The sequence below is a fragment of the Dendrobates tinctorius genome, unplaced genomic scaffold (genome assembly GCF_039654945.1).
Source record: "Dendrobates tinctorius isolate UK_male_01 unplaced genomic scaffold, ASM3965494v1 ptg000310l, whole genome shotgun sequence".
Classification (NCBI taxonomy): domain Eukaryota; kingdom Metazoa; phylum Chordata; class Amphibia; order Anura; family Dendrobatidae; genus Dendrobates; species Dendrobates tinctorius.
The window spans coordinates 3,331,970-3,349,899 of NW_027361977.1; the positions used below are offsets into that span (position 1 = coordinate 3,331,970).

Genomic DNA, 17,930 nt, shown 5'->3' on the forward strand with positions numbered 1-17,930 from the left:
CAAAAAAAAGGTGGCAGAACTAGCTCTATTATTTAAAGCAAATTCGGCCAAGGGCAAAAATGAAACCCAATCATCCTGATCGGCAGAAATAAAACATCTCAGATACGACTCCAAAGTCTGGTTTGTTCTCTCCGTCTGCCCATTGGTCTGAGGGTGAAACGCAGAGGAGAAGGACAACTGAATTCCCAGCTTGGAACAGAAAGTCCTCCAAAATCTAGACACAAACTGAACTCCTCTGTCAGACACAACGTTCTCAGGAATCCCGTGCAAGCGAACCACCTGTTGCAAAAACAAGGGCACCAACTCAGAGGAAGATGGCAACTTAGGGAGTGGTACAAGATGGACCATCTTAGAGAATCTATCACAAATCACCCAAATAACAGCCATTCTCTGAGAGACAGGCATATCAGAGATAAAATCCATTGAAATATGGGTCCATGGCCTCCTGGGCACCGGCAAAGGCATCAACAAGCCACTAGAGCGAGAACAAGGTTTAGACCGGGAGCAAGTCCCACAGGACTGCACAAAATTCCTGACATCACGAGACAAGGCGGGCCACCAAAAAGATCGACTCACCAGATCTCTAGTACCAAAAATACCTGGATGACCAGCCAATGCAGAGCAATGAACTTCAGACATCACTCTCTTCCTCCACTGGTCAGGAACATACAACTTTCCACTGGGACAACGCTCAGGTTTGTCCTCCTGAAACTCTTCCAGAGCACGTCTCAAATCGGGCGAGATGGCAGAAAGAACTACCCCCTCGCCTAAGATGGTAGCAGGCTTAGTCACAACAGGAGAATCAGCAAGGAAACTCCTAGAGAGGGCGTCTGCCTTGACATTCTTAGTGCCAGGAAGAAAAGAGACCACAAAATCAAAATGTGTGAAAAACAAGGCCCACCTAGCCTGTCTAGGATTCAAGCGCTTGGCCGACTCCAGGTAAATCAAATTCTTGTGGTCAGTAAGGACCACGACTTGGTGTTTGGCTCCCTCCAACCAATGTCTCCATTCCTCAAATGCCCACTTCATGGCCAACAGTTCCCGATTCCCCACATCATAGTTACGTTCGGATGGGGAGAACTTTCGGGAAAAGAAAGCACAAGGATTCATTTTAGATGTCACAGGATCTTTTTGGGACAACACCGCTCCTGCACCAATCTCAGAAGCGTCCACCTCCACCTGAAACGGGAGTGAGACATCAGGTTGCCGCAAAACCGGAGCAGAAGTGAATCTTCGCTTTAGCTCCTGAAAGGAAGAAACAGCCTCCAGAGACCAATTCAGCACATCAGCACCCTTCCTAGTCAAATCCGTCAATGGCTTGGCCATACCAGAAAAATTAGCTATAAATTTCCGATAAAAATTAGCAAAACCCAAAAACGTCTGGAGGGCCTTCAAAGAAGTGGGCTGAACCCAATCATAAATGGCCTGTACCTTGGCCGGGTCCATTTCAATAGTTGACGGAGACAAAATAAATCCCAAAAATGAAATCCTCTGTACCCCAAAAAGGCATTTCGATCCCTTGACATACAGGGAATTCTCCCTCAAAATCCGGAACACAGTCCGAACATGTTCCACATGAGAGTCCCAATTCTTGGAGAAGATCAAAATATCATCCAGATAGATAATCAAAAATTTATCCACAAAGTCTCGGAATATATCGTTCATGAAGCACTGGAAGACAGAAGGGGCATTAGTGAGCCCAAAAGGCATCACCAGGTACTCAAAATGTCCCTCCGGAGTATTAAACGCCGTCTTCCATTCATCCCCATGCTTAATGCGAATAAGATTATACGCCCCCTGAGGTCAAGCTTGATAAACCAGCAAGCACCTTTAACTCTGGAGAATAGATCAGAAATCAGGGGTAACGGATACTGATATTTAACAGTAATTTTGTTGAGGGCACGATAGTCAATACAAGGCCTTAATGAACCATCCTTTTTAGCCACGAAAAAAACCCAGCACCTAAGGGTGAAGAGGATGGTCTAATATGACCCTTCTCCAATGCCTCCTTAATATAGGATCGCATAGCCTCGTGCTCGGGTACAGATAAATTGAAAAGCCGACCCTTGGGGAATTTACACCCCGGGTTCAGCTCAATAGCACAGTCATAACTCCTATGAGGAGGCAAAGACGCAGACTCATTCTCAGTAAATACATCATAAAAGTCAGCCAAATAGTCAGGAACATCATGTGACTGGGGAGAGGTGGAGAAAACAGGAGCATCACTAAGGGCACACCGACAACCCCAACTCACCACAGACAAAGATTTCCAATCCAGAACTGGATTATGGATTTGCAACCAGGGAAACCCCAGAACAATGGTATCATGCAAATTATGCAACACCAAAAATCTGCAATTTTCTTGATGGTCTGGGGTGACCCGCATTACCACCTGGGTCCAAAACTGAGGTTTATTCTTCGCCAAAGGAGTAGCATCAATACCCCTCAAAGGGATAGGCGTCCGCAGAGGTGTCATAGGAAATCCACAACGTTTAGCAAAATCCAAGTCCATCAGGTTCAGAGCTGCTCCTGAATCCACAAAAGCCTTGGCGGAAAATGTGGACAGGGAGCAGATCAGAGTAATTGCCAGAAGAAACTTAGGTTGAACACCACCCACAGAAAACGTGTGTGCACAACGTTTCTCTCGTTTAGGGCAGACAGAAATAATATGCGAGGCATCTCCACAAAAAAAAACACAGCTTATTACACCTTCTGAACTCCTGACGTTGCGCCCTAGACAAAACTCTATCACATTGCATAGGTTCAGACATTTGTTCAACAGGTGGTAACATCTCTCGTGTAGTTTTGCGTTCACGTAAACGCCGATCCACCTGAATGGCTAATGACATCGAATCGTCAAGACCAGAGGGAACAGGAAATCCCACCATAGTATATTTTACAGTTTCTGACAAACCCTTCCGAAAGAGGGCTGCCAAGGCACCATCATTCCAGGTAGTAAGGACCGCCCACTTTCGGAATTTTTGACAGTACAACTCTGCCAAATCCTGACCCTGGCTTAATGCCAACAGGGTCTTTTCAGCCTGATCAATAGCATTAGGTTCATCATACAACAATCCCAAGGCTTGAAAAAATGCGTTCACATTATTCAGAATAGGATCATCAGGTTTCAAAGAAAACGCCCAATCCTGGGGATCGCTGCGCAGCAAAGAGATGACAATTTTAACCTGCTGCGCGGAGTTCCCCGACGAGTTAGGATTCAAGGCAAAAAATAATTTACAATTATTCTTGAAATTCAAGAATTTAGACCGATCCCCCAAAAATACATCAGGAGAAGGAATCTTTGGTTCAGCAGCATGTGAATGAGCAAGATAGGTGGAAATTCCCCGCACCTCAACAGCAAGCTGCTCCACACGATCGGACAATTGCTTCATCTCCATTGAGAGAAAAATTCCCCCTACGGCCTCAGAGATAAAAATATGCACACAAAAAAAATAAAAAATTCTGACACTTTTTTTTTACAATTCTCTCCTGCTATTGAGTACCCTAGGATCTGCGGTATGGCTGGTGATTCTGTTATGATGAGTAACCGAAGGAGGAAAAAACAAAATACCAGCTAAGTCCAGAAAAACCAGAGAGGTTGGCAGCTATCGGATAGCAGACCCCTGAACCTATCCACAACAACTAGCACTAGCTGTGGGGGGTTCCTACGGTGCCCTAGACCCCTCGATTACAGCCAGAGAACTATATAGCCTAAAGACAGAAAGGGGAAAAACTAAACTGCCCCAGAGCAGACCCCAAAGCAATAGGCAGCCCCCAACATATAATGACAGTGAAGCAAGATGAAAACACTAACACAGATAGAAAGATAGGTTGAGCAAATGATGGGACCCAAGCTAACTACATAGGACAGGATAGGAAAGCTGCTGTCTGCCATCCGCAAAAACCCTATCAAAATGAGCCAACCGACTGATAGGAAAAACAGGCCCTGAAGTCGCTAGGCTTCAAAAGACTATATCAGCACTCAGGTATATTCTGAAGACAGAGCAAAATATCAACAGATCAGAGACAAAAATGGAATCCAGCTCACCCCCGGCCGGGGATGGCAGAACTCCCAAAATACAAGGCAAAAACAAAAACAAAACTGAAGAGTACAAAGCAGAGCAGAAAAACGTAGCTTTGAGATGCAGGAATCAGACTGGTCTCCAAGAATCCAGCAGGAAAATCACCAGCCAGGAAGAAGGGCGTCGGCAGCCTTATATCCAGTCCTCAATTCCAGCCACCCAGTCATCATCCAGCTGCCCAGGTGTTTGGTAATCAGTCTCACTACCTTCTTTCACTAGAGGAGGGAGTTCATCAGACCTCAATGGTGAAGGGAAAAATGAACTCACAACACACCTCCTCCTGCAGGCTCCATTTACTCCCCTCCTCCCTCCTGCCCCCCTGCGCCTGACAGCTCCATTTTCTGGCCTCCTCCCCTTGTGATCACCCCCTAATCACCCCCTGCCCCCCCAATCACCTGCTGCTGCCATCTACATTTTCTGCTGATCCTCTGCTCCCCTCCTGCCCCCAAACACACCTGACAGCCCCATCCTCCCCTGGTGATCACTCCAATCACCCCCTGATCACCCCCTGATCACCTGCTGCTGCCGGCTGCATCTGTAGCTGGCTCTTTACTCCCCTTCTGCCTCGTCCGTTCCTGACTGCCCTCGCCCACGCCTGACTGCCCTCGCCCGACTGCCCTCGCCCGCGCCCGACTGCCCTCGCCCGACTGCCCCGTCCTGCAGTAGAAAGTTTTTCACCAAACACTCGCACATAAACACGCCCATGCACACTATAATAAAGCTTTTTTACACACGCACACACCACACACACAATGTCCCGCTCATCCCAGTCACAAAGGGTCTACTCAGTTGAGGAGGCATATGAAATTGCCTCCGAAACTGCTAGTGAGGAGGACCCTACCTTTCTCTATACCTCCCACTCTTCCTCTTCCAGCGACATAGACTTGCCACCACCAAGATGTCGCAGGACGAGAAATCGTCCGGAGCCCAGGGAGGAAGAGTCGGAGGCCTTAGAGGAAGAGTCGGGTACCTTGGAGGAAGTCCCACAGTCAAGTGTGAGTTTCCCCCAACCTAGTGCTAGTCACGCCCAACCTAGCACTAGTGCTCCCTCCTGGACCCCCGTACCTGAAAATTTTGCTCCACGGATTCCAGATTTCGTTCCCCAATCAGGAATAAAGTTTGAGATTGCCAACTTCAGGGAAATAGACTTTTTCAAAGTCTTTTTCTCTGAGTCAATCATCAGTCTCATGGTGGAGCAAGCAAACTTGTATGCCCAGCAATTTTTGGCCAAACACGCAATTTCTTCATTCTCTACTTGGAGTCCCGTGGACTCTGTAGAAATGATTAAATATTGGGGACTGGTTCTTCACATGGGGATTGTGAAGAAACCAGAAATTCGCCAATACTGGAGTACCGATATTTTATATCAAACTCCAGTATTTGGCATGGTTATGTTTTGCAAACGTTTTGAGGCGATTCATAAATTTCTCCATTTCAGGGACAACACTGAAAGCCTTCCCCGCGTTGACCTGAATTTTGAGACTGTTCAAAATTCGGCCGCTCATCGAACACTTCAGCAACAAGTTTGCTGAAGTGTACATTCCCGAAAGGGAAATTTGTGTGGATGAATCCCTCGTCCACTACAAAGGGAGGCTTCAGTTCCGTCAGTAGGTACTGTAGGTACAGTAGGTGCCCAGTAGGTACAGTAGGTGCCCAGCAAAAGGGTGAGGTACGGGATAAAACTCTACAAGCTGTGTAAGAGTACCTCAGGGTACACTCTCAGCTTTAGAGTTTACCAAGGAAAGGACAGTAGGATCCAGCCCCCAGAATGTCCACTTGCTTTGGGGGTGAGTGGGAAAATAGTGTGGGATTTGGTCCACCCAATGCTGTACATTGATAACTTTTATACAAGCATCACACTATTTCAATTCCTCTCTGCCAGAGCTACCATCGCTTGCGGTACCGTGCGCAGAAACCAGAGGGGTCTCGCTTTGCCGCTAATTGAGCAGCCTCTCCGAAAGGGTGAGAGCCGAGCCCAATGTAGCGGCAACATGCTTGTGGTCAAGTTCAAAGAGATGTCTTTGTCTTGACCACAATCCATGGTCCCGGCACCACGGCCACCACCGTTCGAGGTACCCCAGCACCGGTCCACAAACCGGACTGTGTCCTGGCGTACAACCATCACATGGGGGGGTTGATCTTTCTGATCAAGTCCTCCAGCCCTATAGTGCCATGCGGAAGGTGAAGGTGTGGTACAAAAAACTGGCTGTGCACATTGTACAAATGGCACTGTATAATGCATGCGTGCTATCACGATGTGCAGGCCAGACCCACACCTTCCTTCAGTTCCAGGAGGCGGTGATAAAGGCCATGATTTTTGGAGAGGAGGATGGAGCGCGCCCCAGCAACCCTGAAACTCAAGTTTCCCGTATGGTACCAGGGCAACATTTTCCCAGTGAGGGGATAACAAGAAAAAGGTGCCGGGTGTGCTATAAAAGGGGGACAAGAAGAACGACTCGTTTCCAATGTGAAACATGTCCTGACAAACCTGGACTGTGTTTGAATGAATGCTTCAGAATTCATACATAGTGTGTCAGGTTGGTGTGTGTGGTGTAGTGTACATCAGGTTGGTGTTTGTGGCCTAGTGTACGTCAGGTTGGTGAGTATGTGTGCTGTACACTACACCACACACACCAACCTGACATACACTACACCACACACCAACCTGACGTACACTACACCATACACACCAACCTTACGTAGTGTCAGGTTGGTGTGTGTGGCGTAGTGTACGTCAGGTTGGTGTGTGGTGCAATATAGTGTACATCATGTTGTTGTCGTGTGTGTGGGTGGTGTATATTACACCACACACCAACCTGACATACACTACATACTTTCCATAAGCGACATGGTGTCCGCTAACGATTGGAGCTAATTTTCCATTCAAAAAGTCAAATGGCGCTCCTTCCCTTCTGAGCCCTGCCGCGCGCCCAAACAGTGGTTCCCCCCCACATATGAGGTATCAGTGTACTCAGGAGAAATTTCCCAACAAATTTTTGGATCCATTTTATCCTGTTGCCCATTTGAAAATGAAAAAATTGAGGCTAAAAGAACATTTTTGTGCCAAAATGGGGTCACTTGTGGGGGTGCTCCAATGTTTCGACACACAGGGACTCTCCAAATGCGACATGGCAACCGCTAAATATTCCAGCATATTTTCCATTCAAAAAGTCAAATGGCGCTCCTTCCCTTCTGAGCCCTGCTGTGCACCCAAACAGTGGTTTATGACCACATATGAGGTATTGCTGTACTCAGGAGAAATTTCCCAACAAATTTTAGGATCCATTGTATCCTGTTGCCCTTGTGAAAATGAAAAAATTGAGGTCTAAAAGAAAATTTTTGTGAAAAAAAAGGTACTTTTTCATATTTACGGCTCAATTTATGAAGCACCTGGGGGTTCGGAGTGCTCACTATGCACCTAGATAAGTTCCTTGGGGGGTCTAGTTTCCAAAATGGGGTCACTTGTGGGGGTGCTCCAATGCTTAGGCACACAGGGGCTCTCCAAACGCGACATGGTGTACGCTGAGGATTGGAGCTAATTTTCCAGTCAAAAAGTCAAATGGCGCTCCTTCCCTTCTGAGCCCTGCTGTGCGCCCAAACAGTGGTTTATGACCACACATGAGGTATCGGTGTACTCAGGAGAAATTTCCCAACAAATTTTAGGATCCATTTTATCCTGTTGCCCTTGTGAAAATGAAAAAATTGAGGCTAAAAGAAAATTTTTGTGATTAAAAAAGTACTTTTTTATATTTACGGCTCAATTTGTGAAGCAACTGGGGGTTCGGAGAGCTCACTATGCATCTAGATAGGTTCCTTGGGGGGTCAAGTTTCCAAAATGGGGTCACTTGTGGGGGGTGCTCCAATGTTTCGGCACACAGGGACTCTCCAAACGCAACATGGCACCCGCTAAATATTCCAGCATATTTTCCATTCAAAAAGTCAAATGGCGCTCCTTCCCTTCTGAGCCCTGCTGTGCACCAAAACAGTGGTTTATGACCACATATGAGGTATCGCTGTACTCCGGAGAAATTCCCCAAAAAATTTTAGGATTCATTTTATCCTGTTACCCATGTGAAAATGAAAATATTGATGATAAAACAAAATTTTTGTTGGAAAAATTAAAATGTCCATTTTTTTCTTCCATGTTGCTTTAGTTCCTGTGAAGCACCTGAAGGGTTAATAAACTTCTTGAATGTGGTTTTGAGTAGCTTGAGGGGTGCAGTTTTTGGAATGTGTCACTTTTGGGTATTTTCTGCCATATAGACCCCTCAAAATGACTTCAAATGTGAGGTGGTCCCTAAAAAAAATGGTTTTGTAAATTTTGTTGTGAAAGTGAGAAATCACTGGTCAAATTTTAACCCTTATAACTTCCTAACGAAAAAAAAAAATTTGATTCAAAAATTGTGCTGATGTAAAGTAGACATGTGGGAAATGTTATTTATTAACTATTTTGTGTCAAATAATTCTCTGGTTTAACAGAATAAAAATTCAAATTTTGAAAATTGTGAAATTTTCTAAATTTTCACTAAATTTCAATTTTTTTCACAGATAAACGCAAAAATTATAGACCTAAATTTACCACTAACATGAAGCCCAATATGTCACAAAAAAACAATCTCAGAATCGCTAAGATCCGTTGAAGCGTTCCTGAGATATTACCTCATAAAGGGACACTGGTCAGAATTGCAAAAAATGGCCAGGTCATTAAGGTCAAAATAGGCTGGGTCATGAAGGGGTTAAAGTCATGACGCCACATAGGCATCATGGGTAGTTTTGGCACGACTTTTCATGACGCCTATGTGGCGTCAAAGGTCGTGAAGGGGTTAAAGCAAAATGAATATTCATTGCCCTTCACGCCCATGGGTGTGGAATGCAGTGAATATTCATTTCTCTTTAGCAGAGGGGACAGGAGTTAGCCACAGCCGCCAGCTCCTGCCTCATGTGACCCGCTGCTCTGACGCTACCGCTCCCCCACCTTCCCACCACAGCCAGTGCCAGTATATCCGGACTATAAGACGCACCCAAATTTTCTTCCATATTTTTAGAGGAAAAAAGTGTGTCTTATAGTCCAAAAAATATGGTACTTTTTGCACTACTATTGTGTGTGTTTTTTGCTAATAAACTTTGATTTTTTTTTTTTCAATTCTAGTTTTCTGGGTTTCTTATATGCACAACCTTGCATATGTATACGCTTTACATTTACATTTTGTCGATACCCATGTTCATTTTTGGTCATCTATTCTTCTACTAGGATTCCCTTTAGGCTGGAGTCACACTAACCAGCGCAAAATACGGTCCGTAGTTTACATGCGTAATACGGATGAATGACCCCTAAATAGTGCTCCGTAGGTCATCCGTAAGCAAGGTGCGGTCGCGTATTTTGCGCATGTCTGCATCCGTATGTAATCCGTATGGCATCCGTATGCAATCTGTATGGCAAGATTTTCTCGCAGCCTTGCAAAATGGACATTTAACGGTTTTGAGGCCTGCTAACAATTTAAATCATTAGCCTGCACCCTGTTTATACACTCTGAAACAGATGGCTGCCTCCATTCTGTCCATTTGTGAGCTTGCTTTCACGAGGTGTGTTGGTGTTCTTTGTGCAACATGGCAGAGGTCTGAGATTCAATACAACTGAGCAGGTTCTCTTTAACTGGCTTTTGTCACGATGCTTTGGGCAACCTTACCCAGTGATAGTGGATCCGCGGAGGAGGAGACGCATGTGGGTCCATCCACTTTTGAGGCAACGACTCACAAGAGGTCATTTTCACCGCCTCTATTCTTCTCTGCGGGAGCATCCTGAGAAATTTTACCAGTACTGTCGCATGAGCATTTCCACATTTGATCGACTCTTGGAGACAGTGCGCCCTGGGATAACCTTTCAGGACACAAGGATGCGCAAAGCGATATCTGCAGAGGAGCGACTTCTACTCACAATACGGTATGTACTACACAACCACATTCTCTATGTTCATAATGTGTGTGCTAAAGTATGTTTTTTTGCCTTCTTGGACTAAGTTTAATGCCCTCATCTTGCTCCAAATATGTTTCAACTTACACACCAGAATGTTAGCTCTAATATGTCCTGCATATCACTTAGTCATTGTGCAACCAAATATGTGTGTGTTATTCTATCTCAATTCCTACCAAGTTTGGTCGGCATGTAACTAATGTTTTTGGACTTTATGCATTCTAAACTTATCAATTTCTGTTGTTCTACAGCTTCCTCTCCACTGGCCTGTCTTATGCCGCCCTCCACCATGAGTTTCTCATTGGAAGATCAACCATTTCAGGCATAGTGAGGTCTACATGTACAGAAATCTGGACAAGACTCCATCAAGTGGTCATGCCCGAGCCCAGGATGGAAGACTGGTTGAGGATATCAAGGGACTTTGAGGAGGACTGCCAGTTTCCTAATTGTATTGGGGCCCTGGATGGCAAACATATCCGGGTGCGTAAGCCGCCGAACTCAGGCTCCCAATTCTTCAATTATAAACAATACTTTTCTGTTGTATTGTTGGCTCTGGTAGACCCTCAATACAAGTTTATAATTGTTGACATTGGGGCCTATGGAAGGACGGGAGACTCTAGAGTCTTCAATACTTCCATAATGGCTCGGCGGCTACGCACCAACCAGTTGGATCTACCACCACCACGCCAGCTACCAGGCTCCCCTGAAGAATCAGTCCCTTATGTCCTTGTGGCAGATGAGGCATTTCAGTTATCGCGCAATGTCATGAGGCCATATCCCCGGCGCAACCTTGACCACAGGCGCAGAATTTTTAACTTGCGCCTATCACGTGCTAGGCGACTGGTGGAGTGTTCCTTTGGGATTCTTTGTGCCAAATGGCGGGTACTCCAGTCTGCCATTCAGTTGAGTGAACAAAATGTGAATGAAGTTGTGAAAGCCTGTGTGGTTCTGCATAACTTCACCAGGATACATGATTGTTCCTCCTCTGATGGTGTTGTGCGTAGGCCGGACAATGTGCGCAGGGTGAGAGCACCTATGAACCCTCAACGTAGACCGCTCTCTGGCCTCAAAGTGCGTGATATTTTCACTAATTACTTTATCTTCCAACTTCTTGGCAAGAGCATGCTGTGTCTATGTTATAATTTGTTTCTTTAAGTGTGTCTAAATATATATTACTCAACCCCTTATGATTCTATGACTGTTTCATTGCATTGGTTAGTGTATGTTAGTATGTTGACAGGGTTTTTGAAAAATCACACAGAGATGTTAACTATAGCAGACAAATTTTTAGTTTTGCCTTTTATTTTGTTTCTTAAAGGCAAACATAATATTGCCATATGAACATTTTGGCAATAGGCAAAATGGCCCTTTTTGCCTTCTTAAACTTTTTTGAAAAGTAACATAACCCAAAAAAAATTAGGCAATAACAACATTGCTGCATGAGAATATTTAACTAGAAAGGAAAAAAATAGGTGAGCTCCATCAACAAAATTAATGCTAAAAGATAACACTCACATTTCTTCAGAATGTTTTCCAATCATAGAAATATTCCACCATGACAGGCAAGGGTACCTCACGGCTTTCAGACAGATATTACCTGTCTGTAGAACAGAGAATATTTAACCATGCTATACTTGAAAGGATGAAAAAACAAAACTCACTGGTTAAGACATAGAGAGAGCGTGATATTCTGAAGGCTGGTCGCCTTGATTTGTTACTATAGATTGCTAGCAAAAAAGGTGACTACTTCACTAAGGCCAGCACGCCTTTCCTAGGCATTTGCAAGTGAGTAGTGTATTTTCATCCTTTGACTTTACAGTATAGCACGTTTAAATATTCTCTTTTGAACACACATGTAATATCTGTCTGAAAGGCGTGAGGTAGCCTTGCCTGTCATGATGGATTCTTTAATATGATTGGAAAACATTGTTAAAAAATTAGAATGTTAAATTTGGTAACAAAGTTTGGTGATGGAGAACACCTGTTTTTTCCTTTGTATTTGGAGCACCAGTAAAACCGCACTGGACTTCTACGGCCATCAGACTTATAAATCCTCATAGGTTGGGGAAGGGGAACGTGGAAGAGCAGCCTGTGGGTGCTGCTGGACACTGTGGACAACATCGCCCTGTGTGGGGCCATACTGTTGCCCATGATGTTGGAATTGTCCTGCCTCCTGGGACTGTTGGGGATACTGGCCAGAGTAATGATGATGGGGAGGGGCATCTTGTTGGCTGTGGTAGGCACGTGGCTCATACCTACCAAGATAGCCAGATCGTCCCCAACCAGGTTGGGACCAGCCTCCAACACTGGGTGGGTACAAGTGGCCATATTGGTGGGGTTGGCTAGAGGCTGACATTTGAGGCTGCTGAATAGAAGGTTGGGTAGTGGGAGGAAGGGGATGAGGTGTAGGCCCACGAATTAGAGGATGTTCGGACCCTGCTTCAGCAAGCATCTGTGTGGATGGTCTCAAGCGCATTAGATTTCGGGGGGAGCGCTGCCACCTCTCCAGATATTCGAAAAGCTCATATGGGGTATTGGGGGGGGGCTTGCATCAAGCAGGATCTGAAAACATCCCCTAATACGGAGCTTGACCTCACGGGTAAGGGCACGGAGATAAAGGGTGAGGCTACGTGAGTAGGCCTCCTCCCCATCATCTGTAGTTACTCTTGATAAATAATTTAGCACCCCTGTGTCCACATTGGTCTTGCTCTCTTGAACAGTGACCTGGCGCCTTCTTCGTGTTCGCCGGGATGTAACAGCAGCCTGTGGGGATCCCCTGATCTGGCCAGTTGGGCTGCTGCTCAAGTTGCCCAGCTCTTCCAGGATGGGTGATGGGGCAGCAGACCGTCCTGGTGGTGTTGTGTGTTGGGCAGCCAATGGGTTGTCCTGTGATGCCTCATCTTCTGCCATCCTTCTTGTAGGGGGAGAAGATGGGCCAGCCACCTCATCCCCTACAGGATCTATTATGGGCTCTGTCTCTGAGGCCGTTCCTCGATCCGTAAGGTTGGATTGAGTTCTGTTATGAAATAGAACAGAGGCAAAAATACATCAATATTTTTGGCCCTGTAAAGTATTTGTGTAATGTGGTGTGAGGTATCTACTTACAGTCTCAGATCCAGAATTGGGGCGAGGAAGGAGAGCCGGTCATAATAGATGTATTTCCTTTTTACGTATCCAGCATCCCCACTCCTGGACCGCTGCTGGCATTCCCGGCAGTACTGGTCCCGGATGCTTCGCCAGCGTTTCATCACATCTTACACTGCAATGTGACAGGAAATATTGTCAAATTCACATATTTGATAGGTCACATTTGCTACCAGTAGTCTAGGCATGGGGCCTTCTGGGGTGTGCTTTCTACCCATGGTGGCATATGTAATTGGGCAGATACACAGGGTCTCTTTAGCTACACTTAATAATTGTTTTGCCTAGGAGGATGAGGAGCTTGTGGCCTAATCCCAAATTATGGCTGTGTGAAGCCACGTGTCACATCCAAATCTAACGGCCTCATGAGGCAAAAAGTACATGCACAGGAAGGGGGGGTGTTGATTCTATATTCCTTTTTTGTTGCGCACTAAGGTTACTCATGTTTTGCGTTGTACTTACGAATTTTATGCTGCTCATCACGTGGTCGGTCACCAAAGTCATGGTACATCTGGCGACAGATGCGCCTCCATAACGCCTCCTTTCTTGCCCGGTTTGCATAATTTGCATCGTGTTGGTCCCAGATTTCGGGACGCTCCTGCACCAGGACAATGAGCATCTCCACATTTATTTAAGTGGACGCCATGCTGCTGCTGTACTCCGTGGAGGCGTACTCCCGGGATGTCCGGAGCGCTTTTTGAGCTCATTTGCATGTCTAGGCTTCCTGATGATGGATTGGCCCATTTCCTGTCACCAGCCAAAAGACCTGCGTATTGCTCGCAGGTCACACGTCTGGTCCGTGTGTAATCCGTATTTTTTGCGCACCCATAGACTTGCATTGGCGTACTACGGGCGTAGTATGCTGACAATCGCAGCATGCTGCGATTGGCACGGAGCGTAGGATACGGATGAGAAATATACACCCGCTGCAAGTGACCCCATAGAGAATCATTTGTCCGTGTCTAATGCATGCGTTTAGCGCCTCTCACTCGGCCGTATTCCTCGCCAGTGTAACCCCGGCCTTAGGTTAATAAACTGCCCTTATATACAGTCTGTTGCCCCAATCAAATTATATTGCGCTATCAGCTGTCTGAACTTAGCAATGTATGGGCAGAACACTTGTACATTTCTCAGTTGCCGATGCCAAGTACTGAGACACATTCACTTCAACGGGTGATAAAATGCAATACTCATATATGACCTGTCAAGTTCCATTTTTGGATCTGTGTCAGATTCTGGATTCTCTTATATAAACTTTTTTCCTTTCAGGCCACCGGGGGTTAATATTAGTTTTACCCCCGTGGCCGCTGGTGTTGCTACAAGTTTAGTTAGTCTGCTGGTGGAGACCACTCCCACCTTCCTATATAAGGTCACCTGGTACACCAGCTGACTGTTGGTAATACAGTTCCTTTGGAACCCAACCGTTCTAAAGAGAGGAGTTATCTGGAGCAGTGGTGTTAGCAGCTTATGTGGTGCAGTGGCCATACACCTGAAAGCGGTGTTTGGGTGCCTTACTCTGCTGTCTGGTGCATGACAGCAGAGGAAGCTAAGTGCTGTTTGTTTTTCCCTGTCTGTTATTTTTCCTTGGTGTTTTATTAGTACAGCGGTGAGACCAGTGTCCGCACTTGCCAGTTCCCTAGTAAGGGATAGGTGCAGGGCAAGTCAGGGACCAAGGTATCCTAGTCGGCGACAGGTTGAAAGAACCTGTATAGGGAAAATCAGGAGAGCTCAGGGCACTTCCTTAGGAGAGTGCAGGAGGTTTCCATTTCCCCGGTCCCTATTGCAGGGCCCACCGTTGTAATTGTGTCCCCAGTGTCCTCTTGTTTGTCTTTGTTGGTTTTGTGACCAACCGATCGTCGGGTCGCGTCACGCAGGGCCAGTCACTTCGTGACATGACCACTTAGGTCTCCTTCACATTACGTCCTTGCCCACTTTCTTTGGTCCTGTCGAGGGTTACGTCCGAAAAAAAGGGATTTGGGCATATGCGCTGAAGGGGACATAGTCTATAATAGTGACGGCAGAGCTAAGATATTTTTGGAAATGAATAATTTTCGGGCAAGTATGCCTACTGGAGGCATCTTTGTGTCCACCTCCAGTGGATGTATATGCCCAAAAAAGGTGCACGCACGACAGCACGAACATTGTTTCTGTTGGCATCATTATGGTCTGTCGGTGCATAAGCCTGAACTGCAAAAAAACAAGTGTGTGCATGAGATTTCTGAAATTTCATAGCTTTTGCTGGTGCTGTAAAACAGAGCTTATTTTCATATAAACCTCAGCAAAAATATGTGTCAAAATAGCTTAAGAATGCTTTTGCATTGTGTTCAGGGAGTCGTGGCATGTCTGAAACACCCCCCTCCCTTTCCCAACAAATAAATAAACAGGATTTGGATGTATGCGTCAACTGGACCATAAACAATAAGGAAGCATACAGAGCAAATGTGATCAGAATTTCTCACTGTGATCTGGATCTGCGGTGAAGTCACTGAGCTTGAATTGCGGTGACCTCATCACTCTGGAGGAGATGCAAAGATCCACAGCTCAGTTGGGAGAATCTGTCCACAAGACATAGAAGAGTGGCAAGAAGAAACCTTAAGAAGTCCCATTTGCAATTTTCAAAAAGCCATGTAGGCAATGTAGCTAGCATGTGGAAGAAGTTGCTCTGGTCAGAGGAGGACCAAAGTAGGACTTTTGGGCTAAATGTAAACATTATGTGTGGCGAAAAAATAACATTGCACATCACCCTGAAGACACCATCCTATCGTCAAACTCGTGGGTACAGCATCATGCTGTGGGGATGCTTTTCTACAGCGGGGAGAGGGTAGCTGGTTCAAGTTGATGGAAATATGGATGGATCTAATACAGGGAAATCCTGGAGGAAAACATTTTTAAGGCTGCAAAAGACTTGAGACTGTGGTAGGCTTACTTTCCAGGAGGACAAGGATCCTAAACATATTGCTAGAGCCTACAATGGAATACTTTGGATCAAAACATTCATACTCAAAACAGACTTATATAGGTGAAGACAATGCTATTGTACTCGATTTTTACTTATTTTACATATGATGGATAATAAAAGGTCTACCGCTTTAAAGGTTCCTTACTAGGACATTGCTGTGAGGTAGGTTGAGTCAGAAAGGAAATAAAGAGTAGTAAGTATAGCACTGAAACATATGCTGGAGCTGTTAGAAATGAAAGTACAGATGATATTGAACTTACTGATGTCTTTCCAGCTGCGGTTATGTCTTGATGATGTCCCAGGTGCAGACATTTTTCTACAACAGATGAGACAATATGCTGCTACCGACATATTTTACCTGCACAGAAAAAAAATGCTATACATAAAACATATCTAAAAAGAGTATTGATGTAAAGTGCATAAAATGTTGCAATAAAGTGTACAATAATTTTTTTATATACGGTATACCGTAAATACTAATGTTATAGCATAAAGGTCAATCAGCAACACGCTGTGTAGTTGTATTAACCGAAAGACTCAGAATTACAGAATTGGTGTCAAACAATACTTCTGATTTTAGGCTGTATTTATTTTTTTTATTTACAAAATTAAGAGGGCAATTATCTTGCCTGATATTTTAGAGCAGTTACATGGACCATGGGAAACAAAAAACTTGCGGCTATATTTAGCTGACATTTAACCCCTTAAAGACCATCAATATGCCTTTTAACTGTGGCAATTAAGGGTACTTATTCCTCAGCACTGCTTTTTAACGGCGCTGAGAAATAAGGGTATAGCACTCCCCAGTGTTGGAAAATCTCCTGGTATTGGCTACTGGGGGTAGCTGAGACCCTGGAGAACATGATCAGGGCTGGTTTTCATGATCCTCTGTCACACGTGATTGCGGTTCACCGAATAACGTCGATCACAAAAAAAAAGTCTGATTTAAAATTCATTACTCTCTCCTCTGATATGATCTAGCAAATCAGAGAAGAGAAAAATTACCACCCCTCCCCTCCATGTCACCTTCCTAGAAAAAAATGGCGGGAGCATGCTCAGTGAGATCTGCCGGCCGGTTCTCGGCAATAATAGAGAATAACTCCTAGCACAGTGATCAAATTAAAAAAAAAATAGTAAATCAAATCCACCTTTGTCTCCCCTTAGTTAGAAAAAATAAAAAGTGTTATTTTTTTCTATTCTTGGCATTTAGGGCTAAGGTTCTGTTGATGTTGTAGTTAGAATTGGGAGTTTTTCAAAAGTAAAAAAAAAAAAATGTTGATGATATGACGGTACTGAGTGCAACATTAGATTGTCATATCGAATATGTCGTTATTAGGGTTGAGCACAAATGCTCGCTACTCCAGTTTGCATTGGGCACTCAGGTATGTTGTATATTTTTTGGGGGGGTTTCTAAAAGCCGCAAAACATACGGGGCAGAGACTCGAGCATGTCACTCAAGCACCCACCGTATTTGGTGCATAACCGATAACTTCCTCTCAACCCTAATGACAACATATTCAATATGACAATCTAATGTTAGCAAATTCTGTGCTGTACTTGTGGGTTCAAAATACTCACTATACCCCTAGATAAAATCCTTGAGGGGTGTGGCTTCAAAATGAGGTAAATTATGGGGAGCGCCCACTGTTTAGGCACATCATGGGCTCTCCAAACACGACATGGTGTCCACTCTCTATTCCAGTCAATTTCGCATCAGTGTACTCAAGAGAAATTGAACAACAAATGTTGTGATTCATTTTCTCTTGATAACCTTGCA

At 44.9% G+C, this 17,930-nt stretch overlaps 1 protein-coding gene and 1 long non-coding RNA gene across 9 annotated transcripts in view; both read right to left on the bottom strand.

Annotated features, from left to right (window-relative positions):
• Window positions 1-17,930, bottom strand: part of SERAC1 (serine active site containing 1) — a 1,540,408-nt gene that overhangs the window by 1,271,974 nt on the left and 250,504 nt on the right. For all 8 annotated transcript variants that reach the window (XM_073561007.1, XM_073561005.1, XM_073561004.1 and 5 more), the window contains one exon: window positions 16,414-16,511. In XM_073561007.1, the coding sequence (XP_073417108.1) occupies window positions 16,414-16,504 (91 nt within the window). In that variant the 5' untranslated portion in view covers window positions 16,505-16,511. The remainder of the gene's footprint in view (window positions 1-16,413; window positions 16,512-17,930) is intronic.
• On the bottom strand, window positions 11,325-16,407 carry LOC141073664 (uncharacterized). Its single transcript, XR_012227035.1, has 2 exons — window positions 13,159-16,407; window positions 11,325-13,069 (listed from the first exon to the last, which is right to left on the bottom strand). It is a non-coding gene; the product is annotated as an uncharacterized lncRNA (long non-coding RNA).